We start from the raw sequence: 18,451 nt of genomic DNA on the forward strand, positions 1-18,451 counted from the left end.
GTAATATAATAAACAGGCTTCAAACCAGAAGAGGGCCTCCCCTGATGCTTTCAGCACTTTGATCTTAAACTACAGCCTCCCGGACTGTGAGAAATAAATTTCTGTTGTTTATAAGCCACCCAGTCTGCGGTATTTTATTACAGCAGCCCAAACAAAGACTACCTCTGGATGTTGTCCTCATACAGGGGTGGGACTCTCAACTGTAACATTTGCTTGTTGTGATGACTTTTAGTTTCTGTTTCATTCTTCTTCATGTGGAGAATTCTTTCTTTTGAATTTGGCAACATATTTAAAAAATATTTTTAAAGTCATATTTTTATCTTGACTTTCTATGTGTTGGAGTAGGAAAGGGGTTTCCTAAATATACCCACTCCACACTTCTAAATAAAGTCAAAATTCAGTATTAAATCAATTGAAGTCAGGGTTCTAAAACTATTGTTCCCCTGGAACTGTTCTACCAATCCATGGGCATGTTCTACCTTCAGTCCAGTTCAGTTCAGTTCAGTCGCTCTACTTAAAAGTCCCAGAAGCAATTTAGATTAAACTGAGTCAAAAGAGTTCATTTATTATCCACCCTTCCCTGTCCCACTGAACATCTAGTATTCCCTAGTTTGATTGACAGACCAACCATACATCCTGCTATTTGAGTCAGAAACTTGAAGTCATCCTCATCACTCATAGACACCACATCCTGCTGATTTCATGTTCTTAGTATCTCATAAGTCTGTTGTTTCCTGACTAGTCTGTTGTTTCCTGACTATGCCCTTCACCCATATGCAGACCCTCATCACTTTTCACTTGGACTTGGCCGTGACCTTATAACTGGGTGCCTTGCCTGGAACTTCAAGACCATCAGTCCAATTCACCACTTTCATTGGAAGGGTCATTTCTCTAAAACTGTACAAATGCAATCCTGTTTTCTCCTTCTTAGAAATATTCACTGATTCTTAATTCTAATACCAAGTCCAAACTTAGCAAGTCATGAACATCTACCTTTTCAACTTCATCTCCTTCTACTGCTTTCCTCTCTTGTATATTCACTACTCCCAGTCACGGCTTCCCTGGTGGCTCAGATGGTAAAGTCTCTCTGCAATGTAGGAGACCTGGGCTTGATCCCTGGGTTGGAAAGATCCCCTGGAGAAGGGAATGGCAATCGACTCCAGTATTCTTGCTTGGAGAATCCCCATGGACAGAGTAGCCTGGTGGGCTACAATCCATGGAGTTGCAAAGAGTCAGACATGACTGAGTGACTAACACACATACACACACCCCCAGTCAAATCCCTGCCTGTGTTGGCTGAACATCCCATCCACAGTCAAAATTCAAATGTTTTCTGAATGCTTCCTGCTTATGTGTATCATCTCTGCCTAGAGAACTTTTTTCCATCTCTACTGATTAAACATTACATCAGCTTTTCCCTTGAGACAACTGAGTCCTTTCATTGTGCCTTATCACCCTTTACTGGGGCTTTCAATCTTGACTGCATCTGTGCGTGCATGCTAAGTCACTTCAGTCATGCCCAACTCTTTGCAAACCTAAGGACTATAACTATCAGGCTCCTCTGTCCATGCGATTTCCCAGGCAAGAATAATGCAGTGGGTTGCCACGCCCTCCTCCAGAGGATTTTCCCGACCCAGGAATCAAACACTTGTCTCTTATGTTTCCTGCATTGGTAGGAGGGTTCTTTACCACTAGCACCATATGAGATGCCCTGGGGAGCTTTAAAAATATTACTAGATGTCCGGGCCGCATCTAAAACCTAGTACACCAGAATCTCTGGGGATGGCATGTGGGCATCAACATTTTAAAAAGTGTCCCAGGTGATTCCAGTGGGCATTCCAAGGTGAGAACCACTACCTCCCACATACCTCTGCTCTCACGGGTCCTACCACACTTCTTTACAAGCTAGTATCCCTTACTAGATGGTGGCTTCTCTGAGGACAGGGTTGATTCCTCATTAGCTGTTGTGCACCCAGTGCCGTGCACAAAACCTGGTATTTGGAGTGTGTAAGAACTGAACTGGACATAAAAATAAGCCCTCTTCAGTTTTAGGAATCTTGGGTAACTGATTAAGCTAAAACCATGTCAGTGGTTTTCCTTTACTCCTTCTCTGCACCAAATGACTCAGGTGAGCCATCAAACCATCTGGCATTTTGACCAATGTATAGATCATTCTGCTATGCTCTCACTATACCTCTGTGAATTCAACAAAATTAGAATAATGAATAGAAGTGTATCCCCCTTTCGAAAGAAAAAAAAGCCCAGCATTAAAAAGTCCTGACTCACAAGACAAACGAGCCAAGGAGTAATTACTGTCAAGCCTTCCCTTTCCACTCCACTTACTCATACATGGCCTATTACTGGAAAGTCTCCTCAAAGCCTCACTTTCTCTGGGAGGACCTTGTTAACTGTGTCAGCCTACAGTATTTTCCCCTTTGGAAAGCAAATGAACAAAACCCCTCCTTTTCTACTTACAATTTATAACCTCATAGCTAGGACTTTGTCCTATACCATGGGTTGGTCAAATTAAATAATCTGCATGTCAGATCTGCTTCACCTGCTAATTTCATATGTGTTATAAAAGCTGTGAATAGTGCTGATATTTTCAATGCTTTTTTAAAATCTAAAGACAACTATTTTGTGACATATGGAAATTACATAAAGGTTAAATTTCAGATTTATTTAACCTTTATGTAATTTCTATGGAATCTAGAAAGATGGTACTGATTAATTTATTTGCAGGCAGCAATGGAGAAACAGACATAGAGAACAGACATGAATGCAGGAGAGGGGAGGAACGGGTGAGATGTATAGAGAGAGTCACATGGAAACTTACATTACCATATGTAAAATAGATAGCCAATGGGAATTTGCTGTATGATTCAGGGAACTCAAATAGCGGCTCTGTATCAACCTAGAGAGGTGGGATGGGAAGGGAGGTGGGAGAGAGGGGACATATGCATACCTATGGCTGATTCATATTGATGTTTGACAGAAAACAACAAAATTCTGTAAAGCAATTATTCTTCATTTAAAAAATAGAAAATTTTTAAAAGTTAAATTTCAGTGTCCATATTTATTAAGAGCTATGGCTGAGTGGGTCAGTTCCTCTCATGCCCACAGTACAAATCAAAATTCTGTTCCACGGAGTTAGAAGCCCAAACCCAATACAGTTTTTCAGCATGTAAATCTCTGAGCCCATCCATGATGGCCCCCATCTGTTCCCAGGTTCAGGGAAAAGGCTGGGTCTATAGGCATGAGATAGTACTGTACATTTTTCAAGAACTAGACTTTTTCTTTTAGCACTGGTTGGAATGAAAAAGTATCGCTTAGTGGGGTACTATGTTAAAAGTACACATACTATTTACTTATGTATTTCTTAAAGCCTGGTTTAATTCAATAGTACAGTATTACATTACTGTCTCCACTAATAGTCATAGATCCTGTCTTATTAAAAAACAGTAATCCAAATTAACGAGCATGCTATCCACCTATATAATGCCCTCAACCATAAATTATTAATTCATATTGTAATCAGTCCCCAAAGCAATTCCAAATATCCTAATTTGAAATATTAGCATTGATTAGCAAGATACGATTACCCTAAGGGGAATTTTTCATTCAAATGGCAAAGTTCCCATCTTGACCAACCGCATTACTTTATAATTCTGTGAAAAATGGTACTATGTGGGTGACACAATTCTAGGACATATCCAAACAGCCTCCAAAAAGGAGAACTAAATTTACAACAATTACTCCATAAGAGGGGTAGGGTTAATTACCACTACCAGAACTATAATCTACTGATTAATTCACAGCTCAATGGGCCACAGACACAGCCATCTGTGTAGCTATTTGTACCTGCTCCCAGGAGGAAGAGGAAAAGAGGTATACCTCTTGGAACAGGTGAGGGGGCTGCCATGGGAAGAGTCCACCCTCTGGACACAGCTGAGTGAATTTCATTCAGAAAACATCTGCTGGTGTCGACTGGCTCCGACGTGTACCGCTTCCTTGCTGGAACAGTTGGGAAGTACACGTGTGCCTGGTCCCCGGACACAGCTGGGGTGCTGAGTCTTTCATTAGGTAAACAAGCAGGGGCAGGTGGGGCTAATTGGATTCAACTGTTTGGTGACAGCCTGGGCATGATGTTTGCTTTCCCAGACTGAATCTTTCAGACACTTAAAAAAAAAACTAGGAGCCAAGCTAGAGAAATGAACCCCATCAAGGCTGGTCCAAATGAAGCCACTAGAGTTGATTTTCGACCATGAATGACTGGACCTGTAGCAGGTCAGACTGCAGAGCGACATTCAGCAACTCGGCGATCATGACAATGAACGCAGAATGCAGAGCTGGTACTACGCCGCTGAGTGAAATCAAGCAAACACAAAAGCAGATGCAAAACTAAAGATTCTCTTAAGAAAAGACGGAGCAGAATAAATAGGAAAAGAGCAGAGAAACATCAGGTTGTCTTTCACATCACACTCAATGCTGCTCAGAGAGCTTTATGATGGTATGTATCTCCACCTTGGAATTGTAACTCAAGAAACATCTGATAACTCTAGAGATGGGTGATGGAAAGAAACAATCTTAAGAGGACCCAGGGGGAAAGACTTGAAATTTCAGAGCTTACTGAAATTATTTAGGGGATAATTTAATAACAACCTTCAACTAGATAAGCTCTCACATGAAGGGTCATAAGTGTTTGATATTTTAAAAACCAAGAAAAATAATTATAACACAGTGGACCAAGAATACAAAATCTGCCTCAACTGTCAGGGCTCAGATTTTTTTTAATGATAAGCCAATTTAAATATAAATATAAAGATCTTTATAAAAAGATCTCAGACCAGGTAACTCCCAGTTTCCACCCTAAATGAACACGTCTCTCTGATCTGAAACATTATTTGAGTTTCCCACTTTCTCTTCTTTGGGCTGTAGAGCCAGTCTTAGCTTCTCATGCCTGTACAACCACTTGCTTACATTGGGACCTTAGCCATGGTATGAACCTTTCTGAACCTCTGTTTCTTCATTTGTAAGGTTGGGAGAATCTAATCTTGAGAACTGCTGTGACTGACAAAATGAGTAGATAACTATGGAGTCCTTGCACAATGACCACGCACCTTCCCAAGTGTGTATTTCCATTCTAGTTCGGGTCCTTATTACTTTGCTTCAAAGTGACTGCAACTGACTCCTCCTTCATCGTGAGTTAGGTGGGGGAAATTAAGACTGGCTGCTTGCTAGGGAACTCCTGGGAGATGTGATTGGAAGGGCAGTATCTGTACTTGACAGGAAGGCAGTTGATGGGCACTAGAATATGGGGCTTCCCAGGTGGCACTAGTGGTAAAGAACCCACCTGCCAACGCAGGAGACATAAGAGATGCATGTTTTATCCCTGGGTGGGGAAAATCCCCCGGAGAAGGGAATGGCAACCCACTCCAGTATTCTTGCCCGGAGAATTCCTCAGACAGAGCAACCCGGTGGGCTTCAGTTCATGGGGTCGCAAAGAGTGGGACATGACTGAAGTGATTTAACATGCACACAGAAAAGTAGAGTTATTCACTTGATCAATAAACATGAGGGAAAGGCCTGTATGCAGATGTCATGCTAAATGTTGGGACAATTTTGTGGAAAAAAGACACAGTAACTTGCTTCTAGAGCTCCAGAATTCAGATCAGTAACACATACAAGAATCACTTTGGCGACATTTTTAAACTACTCTTTCCCAGGTCCAGGATTCTGTGAGCCTTATGTGAGAAATCGAAGTGGTGTGTTTTAAAACCTCCTCAAATAACTTGCGAGTCCACAGTGTTTGAGAGAGAAAGACATGTAAACCAATAATATATCAAATAACACATGATAAAAGTCTTCAATTATAATACAGCTGGATAAATATTGAAATGTTATGCCTAATAAGTTATAGGAGCACATAATAAAAGCTCGCATTTGCTGACTGTGCTCTGTGAATCAGATACTGTACATATTTTTATAAATGTCTTCATAATCTCTTCACTATTTAATGAAAATGAATGTATCAGTGGTAGGTGAGCCAAGAATAGGGGACATAGCATAGGTTTAAGAGGCAAACCAGAAGACAGGCTAGCATGGAGCTTGACTAGGGTTCCCTGGCACAGCCCTTGGCTCATCTGAGGTTCAGAGTTAGTTAGCTGGCAAAGACAGTGAGACCAGGTCAATTAAACTCTCATTCCTGTAGGACCCTGGCATCTTTCTGCACAGCAAATCCACAGGGTTTCACAAACCATGGTGTCTAGTCTCTGCTACTTGGCACAAGGTAGCCACTGAGAGCTTCTGAAGACACTACTTGGATTAGAGAGGATAGGTCATCCTGTTCCCAAATACCCATGATGGTGTTCCTGTACTTAACATGGAAGTTTAAAAGAAGAGAAACCTTTTCTGCTCATTCTTAACTACACTGACCACCCCAGTCATTTTCATTTCTCAACCCCTCCCCCATGCATCACGTCCATCCATGCTTCCCTACTGCTTGCTCATCCTCTTCGGTCTGTTAGGAACTGACTCCTTCATGAAATAAACATCTTGAAGCCCCACAAGGTGTCCAGGCTTGTGCCAGAGCTGGCTTCTGCCATTGGTGGTGGTAAGTGCACCTCCATGTCAGTCATGCCTTGGTATGAGTTCTCAGGCCTCCGTGGAGAAGTGGTGAAAGGTGGGCTCTGGGGTTGGTTCTTTCTCCTAATAAAAACATGCCTGTGTCTTGTATCAACTGCTTCTTCAAGATTAGATGTTTTATTTGTGTTTTCTACCAGGCCCAACACAATGCAGGAAGGCCCAGAAATTTGATTAATGAGCTGATGCTCAATTGGAACAGACAAACTTTACAAAAATGATTTTCCATCTTCAAGTGACTATTTGGGGGCACATAAGCAGCTGCTTGTACCTTAGGACAAAGAGGATGATAAAGGGAGAGAAACACTCAGCTTACAAGTAGCAGACCAACAGACTGGCCACCTGTCGCTAATGCAGTATAAATGCATGCTCAGTCACTCAGTCGTGTTTGACTCTCTGCGACCCCATGGGCTATAGTCCGGCAGGCTCCTCGGTCCATGGGATTTCCCAGCAAGAATACTGGATTTGGGTTGCCATTACCTCCTCCAGGGGATCTTCCCCACCCAGGGATCGAAACCTTGTCTCCAGTGACTCCTGTATTGGCAGGTGGATTCTTTACCACTGAGCCACCTGGGAAGCCCCTCACTAATGCAGAGGACCCAAGAATTCACAGCTGAGTTTTCTTTTAAGACTCAAGAGTTGTGACTAATTAAGAAGTAGACTTCTAGTCCTCATCTCCCTTTTAGGATGCCTTTTTATCCAAAGCATATAACATGACATCAGTATACATAACAGGCTTTCTCTCCAGAGTGAAGGGCTCAGAGAAAGGTGAGATGTTGTTGACCCTTCCTTAGACCTCCTTGTGACTCCCCTGGTGGCTCAGACGGTAAAGCGTCTGTCTACAATGCGGGAGACCTGGGTTCGATCCCTGGGTTGGGAAGATCCCCTGGGAGAACGAAATGGCAATCCACTCCAGACTATTGCCTGGAAAATCCCATGGACAGAGGAGCCTGGTAGGCTACAGCCCACGGGGTCACAGAGAGTCGGACATGACTGAGTGACTTCATTCCAAACTCCCAGTGGTTCACTTGGGTTCTCAGGGCAAACTCGGAAAACACTCCAGCTCTCAGCAGAGGGCATTGTGAGCTTATGGATCAGATTCTTTGTGTAAAAGATATCTGCTGAGAAAGAATCCGATGGCGATATTTCCCCGCTCCCTTCCTCCTTCCCCAATGTTATATCACTTTGGATCATTTGAATTGTATATGGCTTTCTATTTAAGTCAGTCATTTGCTGGCAGCAAAACTAGAACATTTCCTGTTTTTCCTCTCACTGTAATCAGGATTTGGCTGTCCAAATTAGAACTGCCCTAATTACTCCTCAGCAGGTGCCAGTCTGGGGGAGGGCAACACGTGGGAAGAGAGGAAGTAAGGACACTTTACATCTTCAGACTCACACAGTAAGGAAACACTTTCTTCCGAGCCTGGAAAGCCTGACTAAGTGACAGGTAACAGGCACCACAGGGTTCTGTGTTGCGTGTGTGAGCGCGCTGTTGTGTAACAACCACGTAAACGATTTTCTATTTAATCCCCGGCAGAGCTTCACAGGAGTACTTTTCCCAACTCTGAGATAAATTCAGCAACTGTGGTAGACCAGGACAGAGAAGACTCTGAAGAAGGAACAGTGTGATCGTGGGCACCAGTAAGTCGACATCATTCCAGAGAATTTGGCCAGGAAGGACACCAAAATGATATAGTCCCTCGGGAGAAGGAATCATGATACCTGTTGACCACAAGATATCAAGAACCACAAGTAATGGGTATTTTCCAAGAGAAAAGCATGGGGGTTGGCCAAAAAGTGGATTCGGATTTTCCCACAGGATGGCACGGAAACATCCGAGTGAACTTTCTGGCCAACCCAGCAGTATAATAGATTGGTGCATTGTTTGGACAAAACGGTGAACTATAAATGACAGAAATCATTCCTTTGAGAAGGACAGAGCATGGTGAACAACACTACCTGTGAGCCTGTCTAAAGCCAGTTACTATATTTGTTGCACTGAATCCAACCCCCAAACACAATTTTAGCAATGTTCATTCTTTCTCTCCTGTATCGATAATCTTCCCTTTGTCCTAAATAATTTTCTTAAAATATAAACATGCACTTATTTCTATTTAAAATAACAGCTAAAACAATTAAAAAACCCTTCATGTGGTCTCAATTCCCCAGCTATCACTCCATTTCTCTGTTCCCTTTCACAGCAAAACTCACTGTAAAAGTTCTGCCTGTATTTACAAGTTCTCTACTCCCAGATTCTTTTTTAAGTCCGTATCAATCTAGGTTTCCCATCTACGAGTCCATGGAAACAACTCTTGTGACAATCAGGAATACCCCCGTGTTCCATTTATCACTCAAAGATGAGTTCTAACACGATCCTATAGCAGCACTGGGACAAAGGATCCCTCCATCCCTTCACTTGGTTTCCTGGACCCCACACTGTCTTCTTCTTCCTCCTACTTCGCTGATGGTCACTTCTCAGTCTCCTTTGCTGGTTTCTCATCTTACAAACTTCTTAAATTCCACAGTCCTTTTCTCTGTCATAGTAATACTCAATCCCCTAGAGATTTCATGTAGTCCATAGTTTTAAATACCATTTATATACACTATTTATATGTTGGTGGCTGAGAATACCTATCTTCAGGGCAGACTTCTTTCCTTTTGATACATACATCCAACTGCCCATCCCATAGCTCCATGTGGTTGCCTAATACACACTCCAAATTGGAATCTTATCTACTGCCCCCAAACCTGCCATGTTCTCCATCTCAATACTGGAAACTCTGACTTTTCACCATTTAAATGAAAAATCCTGAATCATTTTTGACAGCTTTCTTTCTCTCACACTCTATCCAGTCCGGCAGGGAGTTCTGTTGGCTGGCCCTTACAAATACAGTCGATCTTTGAGCAATGCAGGGGTTAGGCGCACTGACTTCCCGCACAGTTAAAAATCCATATACTATTTCTGCCTCAAAAACCAAAGATTGATTAGTGACTCACCCAGGGGCACGAAACTGAAACAGTCTGGACAGAATCAGGACCCAAACCCTAAGTTTTTTGATTCCACATGCTGGAATCAAACACAAACTTTCCCTCACACTTAAAGATGTGCAGAATGAAAATCCAGGTACTGTATTTATTGAAAAAAATGTGCATATTAGTAGCAGACCCATGCAGTAGAAACTTGGGCTGTTCAAAGATCAACCATGTATTCAGAATTCAACCAGTTCTCAGCCCCTGTGCTGCTGCTAACCAGAATGAGCTGCAATTCTCACCTGGATGACCGCAACAGGCCCTCGTCAGCCTCCCTGCTTCCATCTATGTAACCCCTACAGCCTACTCTCAATACTTATATTTAAAAATAAAAATCAGACCATATCTGCTTGTAGGCACAGCTCTTGCAGTGGCTCCTGTTTTAATCAGAATAGAAGTCAACAGCCCTACAGTGGCCTACGAGGCCCTACACGCCTGGCCCTCTGTTCCCTTTCGGATATCTTTCTAGTTCCTTCCTGCTCAGTTTACCCCAGACACGCTGGCCTCCCTGTTGGTTCTAAAAAGTGTCATGTGTAGTCATGCTTGAGGGCCTCTGTCCTTTGCCAGGGCATTCTTTCCAGATAATCTTCTCTAACTCCCCAAACTCCTTCCAGTCTTTTATCAAACTTCAACATGACAGGGCCTACTGGGGCACCCTACTGAAAACTGCAACCTTCTTCTCCTACATCCCAGGGTCTATTGACTCTACTCCGTTTCCCCCTACAGGGCTTACCATTTTCTAAAATTCTTTATGGATTTATGTATTCTATTTATTGTATATCTCCTCTCTCCCATCTCCAACAGAGTGTAAACCTCTACAGTGTAAACCTGTAGAAAGCAGTATATTTTCTGTTTGGTTCACTGCTGTATCTACAAATCCTGGGATAAGTACTCAATAAACATTATGCTAAAGCTGAAACTCCAGTACTTTGGCCACCTCATGCGAAGAGTTGACTCATTGGAAAAGACTCTGATGCTGGGAAGGATTGGGGGCAAGAGGAGAAGGGGACGACAGAGGATGAGATGGCTGGATGGCATCACTGACTTGATGGATGTGAGTTTGAGTGAACTCCAGGAGTTGGTGATGGACAGGGAGGCCTGGCGTGCTGCGATTCATGGGGTCGCAGAGTCAGACACGACTGAGCGACTGATCTGATCTGAAACATTCATTAAATGAATGAAATTCTAGAGACCAAGCAAATGAACTGTTTTAAGGATCAAGTAATTAACTGTGTCAAGAGTAACTGAAATTAAATAATATTTTGATAGGTTTAATAAATTTAGTCAAGAACCATGGGGCACAGAAATAATTCAAAGCATAAACTCATAGAACCACTGCTGATAATCTTAGACGTATCCTGGCAGATAGAAAAATGCCTGAGAACAAATGCCCTGATGTTCATAAAAGAAGGTATATTACAGAAATTGGGTAAGTTTGGAACTATAGGCAAAAATTCTAGAATAGATTATTAATGATGGTTTATGAACAATTAGGAGGTGGTACTCACTAGGAAACAGGAAGATCTCACAATTAAACAAGTAACGTGACTTTGTTCCTTTCCTAACTGGGTATGTCACTGACTTGAATGAAGAAATGGTAACATTTGGCTCAAAGTCAAGAGACTTTGTTTCTAAGATGGAGAGTTCTTAACAAAAAGTCTGGCAAAGTGGGAGGCGATGAATGCTAAAAATGAAGGGATGAGAGGATTCCAGAGCAAAGAACTAGGTATTGTCTACTGCTGTCTTCTAATGCCCATCATGGGGATACAGAAGGAAGGGCTAGCTGCACTGTAAGGATCAGAGCTGGGCGGACACTAGTAAGAAATCTAAGTCTCTTATAGGATGCATGATGAAATATAGGGGCATTGACCATGGGTGGTAGTAATCTTTGTCATCATCATCATTGTCATTATCAGAACAATATGAATAGCTAATCATTTGGGAGGGGGCTTACTATTTTGCTAAGACAGCTCTATAAAGTTGACATTTTCAAAACAATAGTATGAGAGAAGAACTATTATTTTCTCTTTCTGTAGATGAGAAAAGTAAGGCACAGAGAGGCTGAGGAACTCGGTTCAAGGTCAAAGCTAATAGGTGACAAAGCTGGTATTAAAGTTTAGGCCCCAGAGACTGCTCTTGAGCTATAGTCCAGGGTTTATAGTGAGAAAAACATATGAACCCCTGAAGTACTGACTAGTATATGGATGTCAATCTCAACAGAAGTCTTGAGAGATACAGAGTGCAAAGTTCTTAATTTAGCCCTGTCCCGTCAAACATTTTTTAAATGACACAGGCAGAGAAACCAAAAGATTGCTTATAAAATCAAGAATGACATGGAATTTGGAGGAATAGCTATGATTATTTTGATGACAGAATGAGGATTCAAAAATATCTCAATAGACTGAAATGATGACCTAAAAATAACATTAAGTCCAATGGCTACATGTGAGATCTTGAATTTAAGTTAAAAAAAAAAAATTCCTTCAAATACAGCTTAGAAAAGATAAGGCCAATTTCAGCTAGTATTTCTTCTTACACTTTCCTACCCTCTAGAGCCAGACAGTGACCACATCCTACAAATTCAGCCCCTCATGTCTCTTGGTCTGCCCCTTCCCCTCAATTTCCCCCATGTCTCCTCTAATTCAGGAGCTCTGCCTCTCTCCACTACACCTCCACACTCTTGCCTTTCCAATCCATCTTACTCAAGCTCAGAAACATCTCCCTAAAGCACAGGTCTGCCCGGGCACTCCCTGTTTACTCATCTTCAGTGGTTCCCACTCCCTAACTTTAAAAGGTCAAGTTCCTTGAACCTGGTATTCAACAGCCTCTATTTTGGCTTGGCCATCTTTTCCAAAACCCAAAAGTTCATCCTTTTCCTGCTCTTCCCCACCTTCTTGACATTGTTCTGGTTCCTTCATTCCTTCAGCCCCTTCAGCTTAAATCCTGTCTAAATCCTCCTTGTTTTAGGGACTTCCCTGGTGGTCTAGTAGCTAAGACTGCACACCCAACACACCCAAAGCAGGGGTCCCAGGTTTGATTCCTGGTCAGAGCACTACATCCTGCATGCCACAACTAAGAGTTTGCACGCTGCGACTCAAGATGCAGCCGAATAAACAAATATTGTAAAAATCCTACTCATTCTTCACAAGTCCAAGTCGGTGTCTTTCCCCAAGTCTTTCTTGTCCTCTGTAATTTCTTCTTCCTAGAACATGTCATCATTGCCTATCTTACCATGTTTTCCATCATAAGTTAATGCTGTGGGTATACTTGCCTGCTTTCTTTGTCTCCTGTTTTCCTTTCTATGCTTTACCAAGAATGTAAGCTCATTAGAGATATAATCTGTAACTGACTACTTTAGTTCTACACATTCACACGCAATGAAAGATGAGTTTTGGCACTGGGTCCTACAAAAAGAAGGCAGTGGTTTTGCTGAAGAATGAGAGCACATCTGGAACACTGGGCTCAGAGGGGAGTGCTCCTTTTTTAAGATAGACACTGCCTGCCTAATGGCAATGAAGAAAGAAGAGTAGGATGGTTTGCGGACCCAGGATGTATCAGAAACCAAGGATGTTCAGTCTAGAGTGAAGAAACCAAAACTACTAAATGGACCGTGATAGTCATCGTCACATATCTGAAGGGCTGTTCACGTGTAAGGATGAAACTTATCTGGAAATGCTCCAGGAAAAAGAACTATACTCAACCTGAGTATCATTTCAAAAGAAGAATGTTCAACAGTGCTCTGTGAATTTAGTAAGCTATACAACCTCCATTATAATTAATAATCATTGGCATTATTATTTGTTAGAAATTATGGGTTGCCCTTATGAAATATAAGAAAGAGAAGACATACCTTGCTTTAAAAAAATCTTAAAATTCAATGCCACTTAAAGTAAATGTAAAAATCGATTTTTAAAATATGTTTCTTGACTGTCATTTGGTAAATGTGACATTGGTACAACCATTATGGAATTTGGTTTTATAAAGTTGAAAATACAGCTTTGGTCCAGATTCCTCTCTTAGACAACTAACTAAGGGCAACTAACAAGGGCAATGGCTTTTAAAATTTTTATGTGTATCTCTTAAAGGAATTTTGAAAAACTGTATTCTTTTTCCCAAATTTTAAAATTGAAATTTAGGGTGTTTTTTTTCTTTTTTTTAAGCATGAGTTCAATGGTTATAAATACATAATTTTTGGCACATTATAAATATTGATACTTTAAATCACTATTTTAAGTGTAACCAATAGAATCTCAGTACCTTAGGGATTTGATATCCACCACAATACATATAAAATATATGAAAATAAGCTTGTAGTTCAGCTGGTAAAGAATTTGTCTGCAATGCAGAAGACCCTGGTTTGATTCCTTCGTTGGGAAAATCCTCTGAAGAAGGGAACAAATACCCACTCCAGTATTATGGCCTGGAGAATTCCAGGGACAGAGAAGCCTGTCAAGCTACAGTCCGTGGGATCACAAAGAGTTGGACACAACTAAGCGACTTCATTAATTATTATTAATGGTTAAATATTTTTCATTTTTCTCTTTGAAGTATTATTTATACTTCATTTCCTCACCAAGTTCTATCCTAATGGAATATATCTTAATGCTCAAAAGTATTTTATTATTAATCTTTTACAGTTTTCTGCAAAAAAATCATCTAATTAAAATCTAAAAATTTAAATTAAAATTTTATTTATCAAAATACTAAATGTAAACATATTTTTTTTTGATGTGCCATTAGAATTATCACTTGTATATCACAATTACACAATTGAGTATAACATATATGTTGATTATATGTATGATTTTAACCTAAATGTATTAACATTCTTGATGAATAATTACTGAACAAAAAAAAATATTATTGGGAGTGCATCTTTCAGTGAAATGACTGTTTGTTTTTTTTTTGGTTTGTGTAACTGTGGATAAATATTACTTACTGTTGGAGTTAAGGAGGTTAAGTATTAATCTATGTTATATCCCTTGGCCAGATTAATCTTCCCTAAACACTGCTTCCTGGCTTACTTATAATGGCTCCTTATCATCTACTATTCAACATCTAAAGTTCCAAGTCTTATTTTTTTAAGACCTTTTGTTATATGGTCTTACTTTCCCTATTCAACATTATTTCCTACTATCTTCTCTAGGAACTCTGTTCGATTCAAACCTCTCCCTCCTCAACCGTCCATCTGAATATCAGATAACTATGCTCTTGCTGATTCTTTATCCCTGCAGTGCTCCTATTTCTTCTTCCACCTCCCTAATCTCATCCATCTGTCTAAGGTTCTGAATCTATCTCACCTTCTGTGAGATTTCTCTTGACTCCAGCCTGTCACTCTCTTTAATGTTTTATTCCTTCTGCTTTTACAGTCTGTAGTGTACAAGTAGTACCTGATCCTGTGCTATACTGTCTATTCTTAATTATATATCACATAAATTTAGTATTTTATTATACATTCTTTTCTTCCCTAATTGTTTCAGGTCTTGTCAACCAGACCATAATTTGTTCCTATTATTAGCTTTTTACAAGAAGTGCCATGATCTTTTCCACAAGCTCAAAGAGAATTTTGAACTCAGAAAAAAGAAATCAGGAGGAAAATGAAAGGTTTTCAAGTTTATAACAATGATCTTTCATCTCCACTGACGCTAAAAACAGATTAACCATCCTTTCATGACAGTAGGAACGCTATAGATCAAATATCAGGAGGACTACATTTGTACTAACTAAAAGAAAACCGTATTGATTATTAAGGGTTGCTAAGAGTTCAAAATTGCATTCTTTAAAGATCTTCTAGAATCACAAGAGGGGTTAATCAAGATCTGGACTTTCCTTGAGGAAGACACACCTTGTGAGTCTAGTAGTTCATAAAAACCAAGGCTGACACTTCACCTAAGCCGCTCAGTGGCAGTGCTAGTCGGCTTTGTCCCTTTGTCCCTCCCACTCTCTGTTGATACACACGTCTGTGTCTAGGAGACCGCTGCTTTCGTATATGTTCTCATCAGGCTTCTTGACAAACTGAAGGACGGTCCTTTTCTATAAAGGTGGAAATTTAGGCTATGAAGGCAGTATCACCCACCGCCCCAATGGTCAAGTTCTAAACTGACTGCTTAGCCCCACAGACGCTCTACCTGTAGGCTGCAGCGCACGTGTCCTTGTACTCCTGCAGTTTCACGCACACCATGTTGAGGAACTGATCTGAGTAGGCACTCAAGTCGTGCATCAGGTTCATGAGGTCTTGCACTGTCTTCTCCACAATGATTGTGCTCTGGAAAAGAACACAGAGAGGACGCAGAAGCTGATGAGGGTTTTGACTCAGGTAATGTGTAGGACGAGGAAGGACAACTGAAGGATGTAATCACTTAAGACACCTGAACCTTCCTAGAAAGACATGACATTTAAAACTACTCACAAAAAAAGAAATAAGTATCTTACATAGGGCTGATCCTCCCAAGACCTGAGAAGGTGTTTTTTATGGAAGGACACAGGACAGGGAATTTCAAACTGATTTCATGAAATTCTTGGCAATCACAAGGTATCTCTCTGTGGCTTTTAAGAAAGGAAATACATATTCAGTTGCAGTCGATTTATCATCCTCAGGGTTCTACTTTCAGATTAGGGATCCATGACAGGCAGCCTGAAGAAAAAGCCTTCCAGGAGTTGTTTTTAAAAGTTTCAAAACCATCAATCTATTAAGGATACCAAATAACATTTGTATTGTGCCTTACAGCTTGTAGAATGTTTTCACATATACAGCATATGTTACCCTCACTTGAAACTCACATAATAATGATAATCACGAACACTTATGCATTCTTACAAGTGCAGAGTACTGAGCTAGACACTGTACATACTTTATCTCATTTAATCCTCTCAACAAAGCCATCAATTGAATCCCTTAACCATCCCCAGTGTAAAAAGGAGGAAACAGGCTTAGAGAAAGAAAAAAGCAAAGCAAGGACTCCAGACTTGTCTTTTCACTACACCATTGCACTTTAGAAACATTTCTCATGAGATCATGGTGCTTCTTGTTTTTGTCACTGTAGAAGCAGTGTCCAAATAGATGTGTTTTAAAAGCGAATTAAAGGAATATCCAAGGGAAAAAATAAACCCATCTTTAGAGACTAATAATACTGTGCAGTGAAACAATGCTATATCTAAAAAGAGGCATTTTCAATAAATTCTATATTTTTGCTTAAGAATAAGAAAAAGGTGGCAAGCCAAGCCAGAAAAAAAGAAAAGGTATAATTGTTCAAACCATTTGTTTGTGCCGCTTTCCCAAAGAGCTCAATTACACTGGAGTAAATATTAATCGCACGCTTAGCATTTTGGAATCCTTTGGTCAATAACTGGTTTAATGAATATGTATTTATTTATATAGAATTCCAGACTGAGCCAGAAAAGTGAATGTTAAATTTTTTTTTTTTCCCGGTCTGACAGTAACCTTTGAAATAATCAAAGGCATTTTATTCTGCTTAAATACAGACTATGGGGTACAGGGTTTTGGTTTTCTTTCTTCTACAGTCAAAAAGAACGGACAAAAGTGTACAGCTTTTCTCAACACAGTGGGGGACCAGCTTAAGTTATGAGTTTACACGTACGTGCTTATTTAGGCTAATTTGGGTCTAGAAGTTTCTTCTTTGCCTCTCCTCTCCCCACACCCCAAGTAAAATAATCAGAAGATGAAAAGGAAGGAGCAGTTACATCGTGTAGGGAAAACTCCATGGGAAACCAAATTACAGTCTCTACAGAATCCCCACAAGTTCAACTTCCTTTTCTGTATTGATTTTAAGATTAAAGCACTGCAGCTTCACCCTGATCCATAATTCTGTTCCTTGGTGTTTGTGTGTGAATGACAGGAATTGATTCTGCTCAGCTACATGTCCCTGTGCTGCTATGAAGAATCAAAAATCCTCATCCTGATTAAGAACACAGGATATCCTACCACACGTGGAACAGCAATTAATAAAAGGAGAGTGGACTCCAGCCATCCTAACAAAGGCCATTTAAAATCTGAAACACTGCAGGGAAGATGAGCACAAGCAGATGGCTCAGATCACTGAGAAAAAGGGCCTGGTTCTATTTCCTATTATGCTATTGATAATCCACTCTGGGACAGTTTTGGGGAGCTCCTGCCTTTCTGATGGCTCCATCTAGCTTTCTGGTAACCAAGGAGAACTTGATGGTCCTGTACGGGCCTTCATCACTCAACTGGTACCTTGGTGCTTGCAGACTTTGGGAATACTGTGTTACTGTCCCAGGTCATCTCAGGTGTGTTTGTTCCTCCTAATTAGACTATCGACTTCTCATAGTGACACTGGTGTTCTTCTTTTCTGAAACCGTCCCTGTGTCACAGAGCAGCTTCCCTCTAGCTATTTCACACACGGCAGTGTATATATATGTCAGTGCCTACTCTCACAGGTGGGATGCAGAAGGGCGGGCGGGAGGCTTATGAGGGAGTGGATATGTATATACTTACAGCTGATTCACACTGCTGTACAGCAGAAACAAACACAACATTGTAAAGCAATTATCCTCCACTAAAAAAATCTTAAACTCAGCCAACTTAAATTAAAAAAACCACAACAACAAAATATAACCTTCCCATCCTTCCCTTTCTTCACGTATTCTGTAATTTCTTAGGATCTTCAGCACAGCACTACTAATCAAAGAAACAGGACTAATAATGTTAACTCATATAAATAATGTGAGGGATGTCATATATGTGAAGGACGTGAGACACATACATCTTTGTATTTTGAAGTCTCTGGGTGGATTCAGT

At 40.6% G+C, this 18,451-nt stretch overlaps 1 protein-coding gene across 3 annotated transcripts in view; it reads right to left on the minus strand.

Moving 5' to 3' along the window:
* Positions 1-18,451, minus strand: part of EXOC4 (exocyst complex component 4) — an 802,504-nt gene that overhangs the window by 148,386 nt on the left and 635,667 nt on the right. For all 3 annotated transcript variants that reach the window (XM_086395578.1, XM_086395579.1, XM_086395580.1), the window contains one exon: positions 15,801-15,937. In XM_086395578.1, the coding sequence (XP_086251704.1) occupies positions 15,801-15,937 (137 nt within the window). The remainder of the gene's footprint in view (positions 1-15,800; positions 15,938-18,451) is intronic.

This window comes from Bos grunniens, chromosome 4 (assembly GCF_055505025.1).
Source record: "Bos grunniens cultivar Pamir isolate PY7600 chromosome 4, Bosgru_T2T1.0, whole genome shotgun sequence".
NCBI classification, from domain to species: domain Eukaryota; kingdom Metazoa; phylum Chordata; class Mammalia; order Artiodactyla; family Bovidae; genus Bos; species Bos grunniens.